This window comes from Amblyomma mixtum, chromosome 5 (assembly GCF_055824585.1).
Source record: "Amblyomma mixtum isolate Tamu chromosome 5, ASM5582458v1, whole genome shotgun sequence".
In the NCBI taxonomy this organism is placed as follows: Eukaryota; Metazoa; Arthropoda; class Arachnida; order Ixodida; family Ixodidae; genus Amblyomma; species Amblyomma mixtum.
The window spans coordinates 128,699,464-128,712,202 of NC_143016.1; the positions used below are offsets into that span (position 1 = coordinate 128,699,464).

General features: G+C 49.1%; 1 protein-coding gene across 1 annotated transcript in view; it reads right to left on the bottom strand.

Annotated features, from left to right (window-relative positions):
• Uggt (UDP-glucose-glycoprotein glucosyltransferase) overlaps nucleotides 1–12,739 on the bottom strand; it is a 159,105-nt gene that overhangs the window by 128,648 nt on the left and 17,718 nt on the right. Inside the window, exon 4 of the mRNA XM_089546007.1 lies at nucleotides 8,893–9,023. Coding sequence (XP_089402133.1) covers nucleotides 8,893–9,023 — 131 coding nt within the window. The remainder of the gene's footprint in view (nucleotides 1–8,892; nucleotides 9,024–12,739) is intronic.

Sequence of the window (12,739 nt, forward strand, 5' to 3'; positions counted from 1 at the left end):
TCCACACCGATGTTAGTAGTGGGGGACTTTAATGTTGACATAAAGACAAACAGCAATTTCCTAACACTTATGCGGGAGAACATCCCGTTCCTCTCGCTCGTAACGCGTCCCACGGCTGTGACAACCTCGCGAGGCACTTGTATAGATAGATCTCGTCTTTGAGAATCAAGCATTGGTGTACCAATTCGAAACATATATCACTCTATTTCTCCGACCACAAAGCTTCCTTCATGACTGTCATGAACTGTTAGTGCAGTCTTTGTTAAAGGAATACGTGTGAAAAATAAAAAAAAAATTCTGTGATAGCGCATACATGTGTTGCTCGATTCCTTTGCCTCAATCTATCGAAAAGGTGAAACAGCTTATTTGCTGCGCTCAAATTTCGCATTAGGAAGTAACGTAATCGTCGGTAATTTTTTTCTGAAGTCCTCTCCTCGATGAGACTTTGGGTGCACATTGGGGAAGAGAAGTGAGCGAGGAGCTGGTCACGTGACAACTTTCTTTTAAGGCCAATAAATGAAGCTACGTAAATCGTAACTTGACGGAAACAGCACTGCTAGCGGTTTTTCGAGGTGATCTAAAACGTTTGCATTGACACTTTCTTCCTGAAGTCAATAATTAAAAAGTTAGGTAATTAAACTTAACTAATTAATTAACTTTGAAGAGAGAAAAAATACTCAAGACTAGGCCACGCGACTATGAACAACCCTGAGTTGGTTTGACTGACTAGGGCACTTCGCCTTTTTAAAAGTTTGGTTACATTTAGCTGGGACACCCGGTATATAACTGCTTTGTTTTATTTCTCCGTTTCTTTTCACCAGGTTATAGGGTGCCCCAAATAAAAACTGTATAAAATGAGCTTACGCGGTTAACAAAAAAACGGGGGGGGGGTGGGGGGGGGGGGGGGGGGGCTGTATGAGAATTTCTTGGTGGTCGCCTAGAGGCATGACTTCTCCTTCACACTAACGAAACTATTTAGTCAGAGATAAATCAATCTCAAAAGAAGGCGATACGACATATCACCGTTATGAACGCATCCCAGAGGGAAGCCCGTAAAACCACGCAGGAGAGCGGGGCTGCGGTGGCGCGCCCGCACCGACAGCCACAGCAGCGGCGCCAATTTCGAAGCCACCTCTCGCACCATTTCCTTCCGTTTGCCACCGCGCAACTATATACTGTTACAGCTCCGAAGAGCTAATAATTAAGCCTCGCGAGCTCCACTTCCGAAACGCGTAGCACGTTTTCTTTCTTTTTTTCATCAGGGCCTCCAAACACGTCACATGGGATCATTCACCATCATCATCATTGGCGGAGCCGAGTACACTGTGCATGGCAAGGGCCTCTCCAAATTACCTCAAATTACCTGTCTGTCTGTGCCCCACCCCATAACTCTGTCAGCCCGCCCGGCTCTCTAGCATGCGACTGGCCCTTTTATTACTCGCACAGCAGCTGTGAAAACCACTCAGCGACGTACCTGTACAGCAAAACAAGGGGAAAACAGAGCCCAGCTGCTTGGCCTTTGCCACTGCTGGAAGCAAACATAGCTCGAGCCCGTGCGCGTAGGCGTTGGCTCCAGACAAGGCGGCACTTCGTCGTTTATGTTCAACAAAAACCCCGCTCAGCACCTGTTGCAAAAAATTATGGAGTGCACTTAAAGGTGCACTGAAGAGGAATCTGAACTCGTATTTATGCCGCGGGAACTCGATCTACACGTTCCGAGCATTCTTAGAAACTGCGACTTATTGCCCTGTGTGGCCGATTTCCCTAATTAAATCGAATTAACGTCCGGCTCCAGCCTTTTTTTTTTTTTTTTGATTCTCCCTCGTACGGTGGGTGGAGTCGACCAACGCGGGGAGTGCCTTTCAGCCAGCTCTGTGGAGGCTTTGCTTTCGCTTCATTTTGTTTTTTAGGTTTCCGCGAATAAATAGTTTCATTTGCAGATAATATAAGCGCAAAATAAGCCCGCAGAAATAAAAATACGCGCGGACTATTTGCTTCTACGGACTACTACGGATTACTCCGCCGACGGCAGAACGGCAAGCCGCCACGGGACTGGGTGAAAGACACTCCCCGCGTTGGTCGACTCCTCCACCGTACGAGGGAGAATTAAAAAAAAAAGGCGGGAGCCGGGCGTTAATTCGATTTAATCAGGGAAATCGACCACACAGGGCAATAAATCGAAGTTTCTAAGAATGCTCGAGACGTGCAGATTGAGTTCCCGCGGCAAAAAGACCAGTTCAGATTCCTCTTCGTGCACCTTTAGAATACGTATGTGCTTTGAATGTGAATTAAGGCACTTTTTTTTAATTTTCCTTTTTTACTTTTACCTTCAATTCTAATGACGCACCTATGCTCATTAGCACACAGTCGTAAGGCAACGCATATATACCAGGTTGACCTTTGTTCGCCCAGAAGCGACACCGTTTCGTAGCCTATAGAGATTTCGTGCTCGCCTTGCAATCTGAAGGTCCCGGGTTCAATTCCGCGCACCTTAGAAGTGAATTTAATTTTTCTTCGAAACCACAGTGACGCCATCTGGGATTTTCGGAACACCGCTGCTGGCCGACGCCGGGTTTCGTCGCCGATGAGCTACATAATGCTTTCGGATTAAAAAGAAAAAAAAAGGCGGTTTGAAAGAATGCAGATTCCCAGACTCCCAGCCGCAGTGCGTCTCCCTGACAGGCACTCCCAGTCGGTGATGCAGCATCCGATCAGGCATCCCTTCAATATCGACCAATTAAACAAGCCCAAAGATCAAAATCACTACGGAGCCCTGTACTATGGCGCGCCTGACTCGCGCCCCACAGCGTAGCCGTGGAACGCGGTAGTTCACATTTCATTCATACATCCCCGTTTAGTATCAGTCGACGGTATAACGTCAAAGCGCGCTCCGCGGACATTCTACGATCGACAAGGGCATGAGTCGCGCAGTCACTACAGACTACGGCTATGAAAAAAAAAAAAATAGCGCGCCCTCTCACAACGGTCCCCGTAGCGAGCGCGCGAATTCGCACCTCTTCGTCCGACAGCAGGCGGCCCACTCTAAATCAATTCCGTTTAAAGCATCAGGTGCAACGTTGTGAAAGGTACAGCAGTAGTCCGCATACAAAAAAATAAATAAGGGAGGCGTGTTATTCCCGCGCTTGTTTAGTGGTCGAGTGGTCTAAGGCACGAAAAAGCGGCAGCGTGTCGTCAGCACATGTAAACAAGCTGTTGACAAATGTATCGTGTAATAAGCCTGCAGGCAAAACATTACTATTTCTCGCTCACCACAAGAGAGGCACAACTTTAGATCTCGGATGTAGGTGGCGCAAGTAGGAGCTCTAGCTCTGACAGCATTGCACCTAATGTGTGAAACGGACTTGTAGCAACACGCGAGCCTTGACCCTGACCCAACTTCCTCTCGTGGCCTGTGCGTCATATAATGCTCCTCTACAGTTCTCCGTATAGTTCAGTGGCGAAAATACCGGAGTGCGACTAATCTATGGCCAATTATGCGTGTATACCATGAGATCTCGTGTGCATCCGAACACTTGAGATTCTTTAAAGGTCGCGTACTCCTCCGCACTTTCTCTCTCTATCTATCTCTCAGAATTACTTGCGTACAGCTTGATTGCATCATGGTAAAGCTGCACTGCAGCCCCCCCCCCCCCCCCGCCCCCCGTTGTACTCTGAACAATGAGCCGCTGACAATACAGTCCAAACAATTCAAAATTCAAAACAAGGCCATGAGTAAGACGTACATCCATTCTCGATACCTGCACCCGCGGTGTACACAGTGAGAACGGATTGCACAGCTTATCGGGGGTCTCTACTCTCGGCATTAATTTATGACGCCTCTCCGCGCCGACATCACCCCCCCCCCCCCCCCCCCCTTTAATCGCACGTACCTCTCTTGTTCGCAGAGATACGGAACGCGTACACCTGCACGGAAGAGTCGGTCATCGCTACTCACTATTCGTGTGTAACATGCTGCTTCGTCGCGAAATTCCTGGCAGTAATAATTAAGAACGAACTATATATCGCGTTAACGATGCCAGGTGTGTCCGTTAGTTCGTGCGTACGTTCACACACACAAAAAAAAAATGCCAGAGGGTAAGCGCCTCACGACATCATTTCCGTAAAGAATAAGCGGGAACCCGCCGTTTTTTACCGACACACCTCGAAGTGTTCGAACGTTGAAGCCGTGACGCGCACAATAACGTTCTCTTCTCGGATCTCCACACAGTGCGTCGTATAATGCACGGGAGACAAAACAAGGGGCTCTTGCAACGTGTGCTGTGCGATGTCAGTGCACGTTAAAGATCCCCAGGTGGCCGAAATTATTCCGGAGCCCTCCACTACGGCACCCCTTTCTCCCTCCTTTCTTCTTTCACTCCCTCCTTTATCCCTTCCCTTACGGCTTGGTTCGGGTGTCCACCGAGATACGCGAGACAGTTATTGCGTCGTTTCCTTTCCTCAAAGACCAATTTGCAACGTGATGGGAGCTCCAAATTCGCAGAGTTTTAGCACAGCGGTGAGGTATAAGCGTACGTATACACATATACCGAACCTGCTCCGCACGGTGAAGAGCTAGGCGAGGCGCGCATCGGACATTGCGCATGCGCAGGAGGTATGCGTTAATTCGGCATGTACACCTAGAACCCCAGGTGGTCTAAATTTCCGGATCCCTTCACTACGGCGTCCCTCATAGCCTGAGTTACTTGGGGATGTTAAACTCCCATACACCTAATCTAGGCTTCGCGTTCCTAAACTCCTTTATATTCAGCAGCACCGTGCGGACCACGTATCGACAAGCCCAAAAACGGTACAACATAACACCCTTAGTAAAACGATAAAACAAAACAACAAAAAAAACATTTCGAGCTCGTCGTTATTATTATTTTTTTGCCCTAATTCTTCCTGTCTCTCTATAATTGACGCTGTTCCGCCTCAGCATTACATAACTGCAGTGTTGCCCTACACCGTAAGCGATTCCGAATGTCGCACCCCCCCCCCCCCCCCCCCCCCTTTTCGGTGCGAAAGCACCCCTTAACACGTTCCCAACCAAGAATCTTGTGTGAAGACTTAGAGTAAATCGGGTAAGGTCGGGTTAGTTCGGAAGAACGTCGGGCAGACCGCAGCCAATGGAGAAGCTCAGGTAAGTGTTCGCTGAAATACCCGGTATGTATTTAGCCGTCAATGTAACGAACAAAGTACACTGAATGTTGGCGCAAACTGTATGGTCTGTGTAAGGGGTCACTGATTCACCATAAACGAGAACCTCAGATAAGTCATCCCGGAGGTGTTGCAAGTATGGTGCGCAACAACAGTATAGGCGCGCTCTCTCATGGTCGAACCCTCCGAGGCTAAACAGAAATCTTCGTGTACCGCCAACGGACGACAATATAAACGTAGAGTTGTTTAACGGCGCAGTGGCAGTCTGGCCACAAGAGCGCAGTGGTTAACGTGTTCATCGTCTGCTCGAGATGGGAATCAATTTTCCCCCGAGCATTTCGGTCTAGCGAAGCCGGTTTATCAGGCCGGGAGAAAGCTTGCACCCAATGGGAAACAGATGGGTGTATATTTCCGCGGCAGCACTGGGGATCGAACCCATCCCCTCCCGGATACGAGGGCGTATATGGGTCGAGCTGCTGGCACAGATCTTTAAAGTATACGCAGACGACACGGAGAGAAGAGGATACCGATTGCAACGGCAGCGGCATGCAAACAGAACCTTATCTAACAACTCACTCGGAGCTGCGCCGTTCAGGCGCATAGCAACCGCCGACCAACACTCACGACAAGGCATGGAGTGGCGCCGATTTCGACAGCCGCGCCTGTCCGGATGCGCGGGGAGTGATTTAAGTCAAATTATCCCGGGAGTTGCCTGGCGCGTGTGCTTTGCCAGAGAATAAAACCTCCTTATGCATATGCACAAATGCCCGGATCGATGCATCCGCTGCCGAATGACGTCGTTTTGCGTTCGCTGTATACGCATTTCGATGGAGAAGCCATGCGTTTGTGCTTTCCTCTAAGGGCCTATCGCCCTGATTGCGCCGCATCCATTAAAGATAGCGCGTAGAGAAGAAAGCAGCCGTACGACACTAATCCTCCCACCCACCCTGCCTCTATGCCCTAATACGGAAATGTTGGCACGAATCGCGTACTTATAAATATGCGAGCGCTTCGAAGTAAAACCAGCGCGATCGCGCGTCTTTATTGGTGAGCGAATGTTTTTTTTTTTTTTTTTCTGTTCGCAAGCATCGCCGCGCCTAATAAATTAGACCCGTTTCCGTAGATCGACGCGGCCCCCGTTTTTCCTACCAAAGCGACGATTTCGAAATAGGAGCCAAAAGATAGCGCCATAACGCTAATCGCCTTCACAGACCCCGACGCAACTTGAGGCCGGCGGCAATGAAGAAACACGACCGCAATTTTCGTGTATTATTTTTGGCGTTTTGGAGTCATTCATAAGAGCAATACGCTCTGCGCTTGTTTCGCTAACTGGCAGCTAGCCAACTCGCCAGAGAAAACACGCAGCAAGCAGACGCATCGATTCGCTTTCTACGGCCACGTACTACCTGTCCACAACTATATAGCTGCCATGTACATTTTCATCAAGAGACTGCAGCGCGGAGCTGCAAGCCACGCCAAACGATAACCCCACCCCCTCCCCCAAGCATTTCTGCTCTCCCCACACACTCAGTCTTCAACTGCTTGCACTCAGATCAAATTTCCGACAAACGCTTCAATTCTGGGACGTTATTCATGTAAAGCACAATGGGGCTGAGCTAGCTGGCTTCGTGGCCAGTCGTATAGCACTGCGTTTGAGTAATCTAAGCCAATCCTGTCCATCTGTCTATGGGGTTAGGGGGGTATCTGTTACAGCCGGTGTCGTCGCTTCGGTGGACGCGGTTGTTGCGACGCGCGTCTATTCTTTCAATCTTTCCACTCACACCTTTCAACTCACCTCTGTCTGCACGTGGCAGCGGTTACGGCTCGGCTCGAGCCAGTGGGCAGGCCCGTGCATTTTCCTTTTCATGCTTCCTACAGTCGTATCAACTCTGTTTACGGCTAGCAGAAATGAAACAGACAGTGCGCAAACTTTTCTAACGCAGACGATCGCTCCTCACGTGTACATCTTTATAAAGTAGCCCGTTTATATGCGTTAGTATGCCATGCAAGAGTGCAAAATAGAAAAAAATGTATAAATAAAAATAAAATTTAATGAATAGTTAAAAAAATTACGGAATAAAAATAACAAAACAAACTCGAAGTCCCCCCCCCCCCCCCCCTCATAAAGAAGAAAGTTCCGGAGTCCCTGCGATTACGCTCCTTCAAAACCCCACGCAAAAAGCCCAACATTAAACGCCTCCAGTTACACCACATCCATCTGCATTCGGACTTGTGTATAGGCACGTCATCAGGCATAGTGGACACCCTTTTGTCGACGCCCGCTCTGAGAGGGGCTTTCTGCTCTAAAGCTTCCTTTCACTCGACCCCAAGTATAGAATCACGGCGTCGGAGGAGGCCTCAAAACAGCACGATTAGCGAACGGCCTGATCATATCGCGGTCGCCTTCGCCACGTCTACTTCACGCCGGAGAGGTGAAGGCGGGGGACGACAGAGGCGAAATTAGGAGCGAGCGAGAGCTGTACGCGGCCCAAAGCGATTATCCCCGCGTACAAACTTCCTCGAAGGGAGGAGCAAACAAACAAAGTTTGTGGAATGACACCAGACGTGCGCCATGTACACAGGCGCACGCCCAAGTCGCGCGGGCGTACACGCGACAGCAGCGCCACTTAATAGCTTGCAGACCAAAATACGCATACAATCGCAGCCGCGCGGGTCGGAGTTAAATATGCGGCAGCCGCGAATGCTGCCTCGTGTTTGAGGTGCTTCCGCGCTTTTTCCAAACATCTCGTAGCGCGCACATTTGCGCAGGCGAACAAACGAACCCTTCACCAGAGAGCTCATGAAAAAATCATCGGCAGCGACGGGGAAAACGCGCGGCGCACTGAGGCCGTGCAGCGCTGTCGACCGCGCCGGAGACCTTGACGGAGCGCGATCTTGAGACGCGGGAAGTCCACCGCGTCGATCGCGATACGCACGGGGTCCTCTTCTGACCAGACGGTTTATTCAGTGCCTCGTGGCCTTGACAGAGGCGCGTGCGGATTCGCGAGGCCGAACCTGCATGCCGGCGTTGCACTCACATCCTCTTGAAACGAGACGCGTTCGGGGCACAACGACAGGCGGCAACGTGAAATGTATCGAGTTTAAGGCCACCGTGAATGCGACTGCGCAAATTCCGCCAAGCACACTGATACTCGCGTCACTGCGCATGAGCACGGCACTCTGCAGTGCAGTGCGCGCGTAGTGTCGCAAACAGAATCAAGTTGCAAACACACCTAAGCCGGTCAAGTCAAGCACTCGTCCAGAGTGCTCGAGCATACCGTTGTGCAGCAATCACTGCCCTTTTGAACGCACCAGTTGCTGGTGTAGGTCTGTTTTGCATGCTCTGGAAAAAATGTATGCAGATCTCTTGCAACTTGTGCCTCCCAACCCAAGATTCAGGAAACCCGCTGTCGTCTTAAAGCGATATACCTGAAAGACAAAAGCTGAGCACCCTGTGCACGCCATGGCCCTGCCTTGCAGGCCTTGCAAGTGGGCCTGGTGGGGCCAACTTCGAGCACCTCTGTCACATGACCACCGGACTAGAAACTGCCCGAAAGTCCATGGCAGGCTGCTGATGACGTCATTTAAATGCACACATGTATGAGGCCTCTGCCGTGATTGTTTCCCAGCCTGAATAGCCACCGCATGCTGGGCAGTGGGAAGCCCCGATGAGGTGTCCGCTAAGGCAATATCTAAAGCGTTCTCGCGAGAGCGGGAGGTGCAGGTCCTCCTCACCTGCTGGAATGTCTCAACGGCTGGCGAGTGTGCCCGAAGCGACAGTGACAGCTTGAGCAGGGCGAGCTTGGCCGCCGACAGGTGCCTGGTGGCCACCTCGAGCACCGTCTCGTACTGTGCCTTAGGGGTGCCTGCGCAACAAGAACAGGGGAACGGGCTCAGCAAAAGCGTCCCCCAAAGAGAACTCAACTGTGTTGCCAGGCTGCAAACTTTGCAGCCGCGACTGGCATTAAAATACAGACGCATCATGTCAACAACACATACCGCATACCTATAGGTATGGGGGTTTTTAAAGCCCTGAAGCAACCCACGGGCTGTGAGGCACACCGTCGGGCTCCCGGGGTTATTTAAGCTGTGGTGACATTGTGTAGCAGCACACGGATAACTTCTGCATTTTACCTCAGTCAAAATGCAGCCGCTGTGGCCGGCAGAACATGAAGGGTGATGTAATGAAAAAGAAGGCTTCACAAGCGGATGTATCTACACTTACTCTGAATTTCTGCACACTCTTACTCGGCATATTCACCTTACATTTAGGTTGCAGTTTTTCTACACAGCATATTTTAGCCTGCCCCAGATTCAAATCGCTGGCGCAACAAATGGTGCACATCAAACAAACAAGAGCACTCTCGGACACTGCAGAGAGTTGTTGCTGCAGAGTTCTTGAATCTTGATGATCTGAAGTTTCCACGTACTCTCTCGTATGGCAGCCTGATGTTTTCCCAGACCGCGTACACTTCTCAAGCAAGGTACCTTTAAAAAGGCAGCACAGACACAATGCCTAAACACTTCGATGTGCTGTCTGTGCATGCGGCCGATACATGAAGCATGGAAGCAAAGACTGCCATCTATCATTACATCACTGCACAGCACACGAACGCGATGCCGACAGCCGAGGGGTCTGCTGTTCTGCATGCTATCGTGACCGCAGCACCTTGTTCGCTACGCCGTGATATGCTAGCTGCAAGTCACAGCGACTGCAGGCTGTACTTTAGTCACCGTGTCCATCATCTCTCTATGCATAAATAGCGCCTCGACCTTTCAAACACGATGTTACATCATTCAGTGCCTCAAATGTCAACGGCAGCTCGTTTCCTAGCAGTCCATCAGTTCCCATGTAAAACACTCATGGCACATAAACAAAAAAGCAGGCGCAGAGCTGCACAAAGCTGATAAGTGACTAGCAATGGAAATTTTAGTGGCATTAAAGACAAAAACAAGCAAACAAAAAAAGAGGCGAGTGCTGTGTCAGCTTTCCCTTTGTTTCTTTATCAAGCAGAGGAATTCTGTCCCACTTTGCTAAAACAGTATGAAATGCGTGGCTGTATCACCATCTTCCTGTTTTTGCAGCTACTTTTTTCTTGTATACGTTTATGGCTTCTCAGCTCATATCTGCCTTACACCCCCAGTCTGTATCTGATACTTCACTTCGTTCCTTCCAACTTTTGTTGTCCAGCAAGAAACATAATGTTGTAAGAACTTACTGTGCTGGTAAGTGCATTTTTGCCGGAAATTTAATATCACATTACACACACTTTAAGCCGACAACCTCCAGAGCACAGTGCTGACGTCATCGGCAAGATGACGACATGCAACCTTGGCTGCCTGTTGATTACATATCAGAGATTGAAAGCACTACAAAGACCACCACTGTAAAGAACAAAGGACGGTTTGACTTTGCATTCTATGTAGAAGTGCTATGCACCATGTGGGAGAGTTCAACATGCACGTGTTCCCTGCCTGATACTTACACACTATGCTTGATGGGCAGGTTCAGAGCTTCTGCACCCAATTTGTGGTCTTGCACATTACACAGAGTAAACAACTTCCGCACAGGAGCTTGCAAAACCCCTTACATTCACATTTATGTCAAATTCACGATCAGGCATATCAGCACGTGAGAGTGTCGTGCATCCACTCACAAACACTCTTTATCAGTCTTTAGTTGTTTTACTGCAAGTAAAACAGCACAGCTTAAAATGAAAGATAAAAACTGGAAGAGCTGGCAACCAATACATGCAGGTGCCAGTTCACCCACACCAACCTACACATATATTACTATGCAGAAAGGGTAGTGGAGGTGAATGGCACGAGCCCACACCCACACAAGTACACAGCCACACATGCACAAACATGCACATATGCACACGAGAGGATGACACATTGCAAGCATCCTCTTAACCCTCCTGTGACCTCCTGTAAAAATCTTTTATGAAAGACTGCATATCAACTTCAAGTTCTGGTGCAGATGTTAATATCCCATCTGTTATATCAAGGAGTCAAACTGTTCCACAAAACTGAACTGTATATTTAAAATTATTAAAACCCTTTTTGACATTCATTAACCACATTTGCACAGTGTGCACTTAGGACAGTGAACAACGTCTCTTAGACCGGAACTGCAGTCAAACAAAAAGAAAAAGGCACAAAAGACCAGACTTAAAAAGGCTGCCAGCACTGCTTTATGTCAAGTATGTGAACTGAAAATTGGAAAACCATATTATACAGATGATGAGCAGACAACAGTAAACAGGATATCGCAAGGTGTAAACAACAGGTAATGTGTGACTCCAGGACAGCAACTCACAGATAACTCCTGTATAAACACTCAAGAAGCACTGCACGAGCCGTACATACATTTCTTAAGGTGAGCATAACAATGACACCAAAAGCAGCAACTCTCAACCCAAGATAGGCCTAGCTGAAGGACTTGTGTCCCCCTGAAAGGAGTTCAGGCCTTGCTCACTGCGGAAGAGAAACAGTACACTCCAGTGGCCTGTGCCGAGACAGGGGTAGAGTGTGCCAGAGTAAGCAAGCACTCAATTACTTGAGAGGGCAGTGATATGTTGACATCAGAAACAGGATGCAGAACGAGATAACAAAAGGCAAGAAATAAGCAAACAGGTACTCGGTGCTTGGCATATCTCTTCATGCCGGATTATGAAAGTGGGACCTCCTCTTAAAGGTGCACTGAAGAGGATTCTGAACTTGTCTTTTTGCCGCGGGAACTCGATCTACACGTTCCAAGCATTCTTAGAAACTGCAACTTATTGCCCTGTATGGCCGATTTCCCTAATTAAATCGAATTAACGTCCGGCTCCCGCCCTTTTTTTTGAATTCTGCCTCGTACGATGGGCGGAGTCGACCAACGCGTGAAGTTCCTTTCAGCCAGCTCCGTGGAGGCTTTGCTTTCGCTTTATTTTGTTTTTTAGGTTTCCATGAATAAATAGTTTCATTCGCAGATAATATAGCCGCAAAATAACCGCGCAGAAATAAAAATACGCGCGGACTATTTGCTGCTACGGACTACTACGTATTACTCCGCCGATGGCAGAGCGGCTAGCCGCCACGGGACTGGGTGAAAGGCACTCCACGCGTTGGTCGACTCCGCCCACCGTAGGAGGCAGAATTCAAAAAAAAGGGCGGGAGCCGGCCGTTAATTCGGTTTAATTTGGGAAATCGGCCATACAGGGCAATAAGTCGCAGTTTCTAAGAATGCTAGGAACGTGTAGATCGAGTTCCCGCGGCAAAAAGACAAGTTCAGATTCCTCTTCAGTGCACCTTTAACAAATCGCTCTTCCAAAAAAACAAATCACACACTTTCCTCTACTTTCAGGCACTGTGTGAGCACGATAAAAACAGGCAAGAGCTTTTGGTTTGGTTTTTGCGGGGTTTAACGTCCCAAAGCGACTAAGGCTATGAGAGACGCTGTAGTGAAGGGCTCCGGAAATTTCGACCACCTGGGGTTCTTTAACGTGCACTGACATCGCACAGTACACGGGCCTCTAGAATTTCTCCTCCAAAGAAATTCTAGCCGCCGCGGCCGGGATCGAACCCGTGTCTTTTG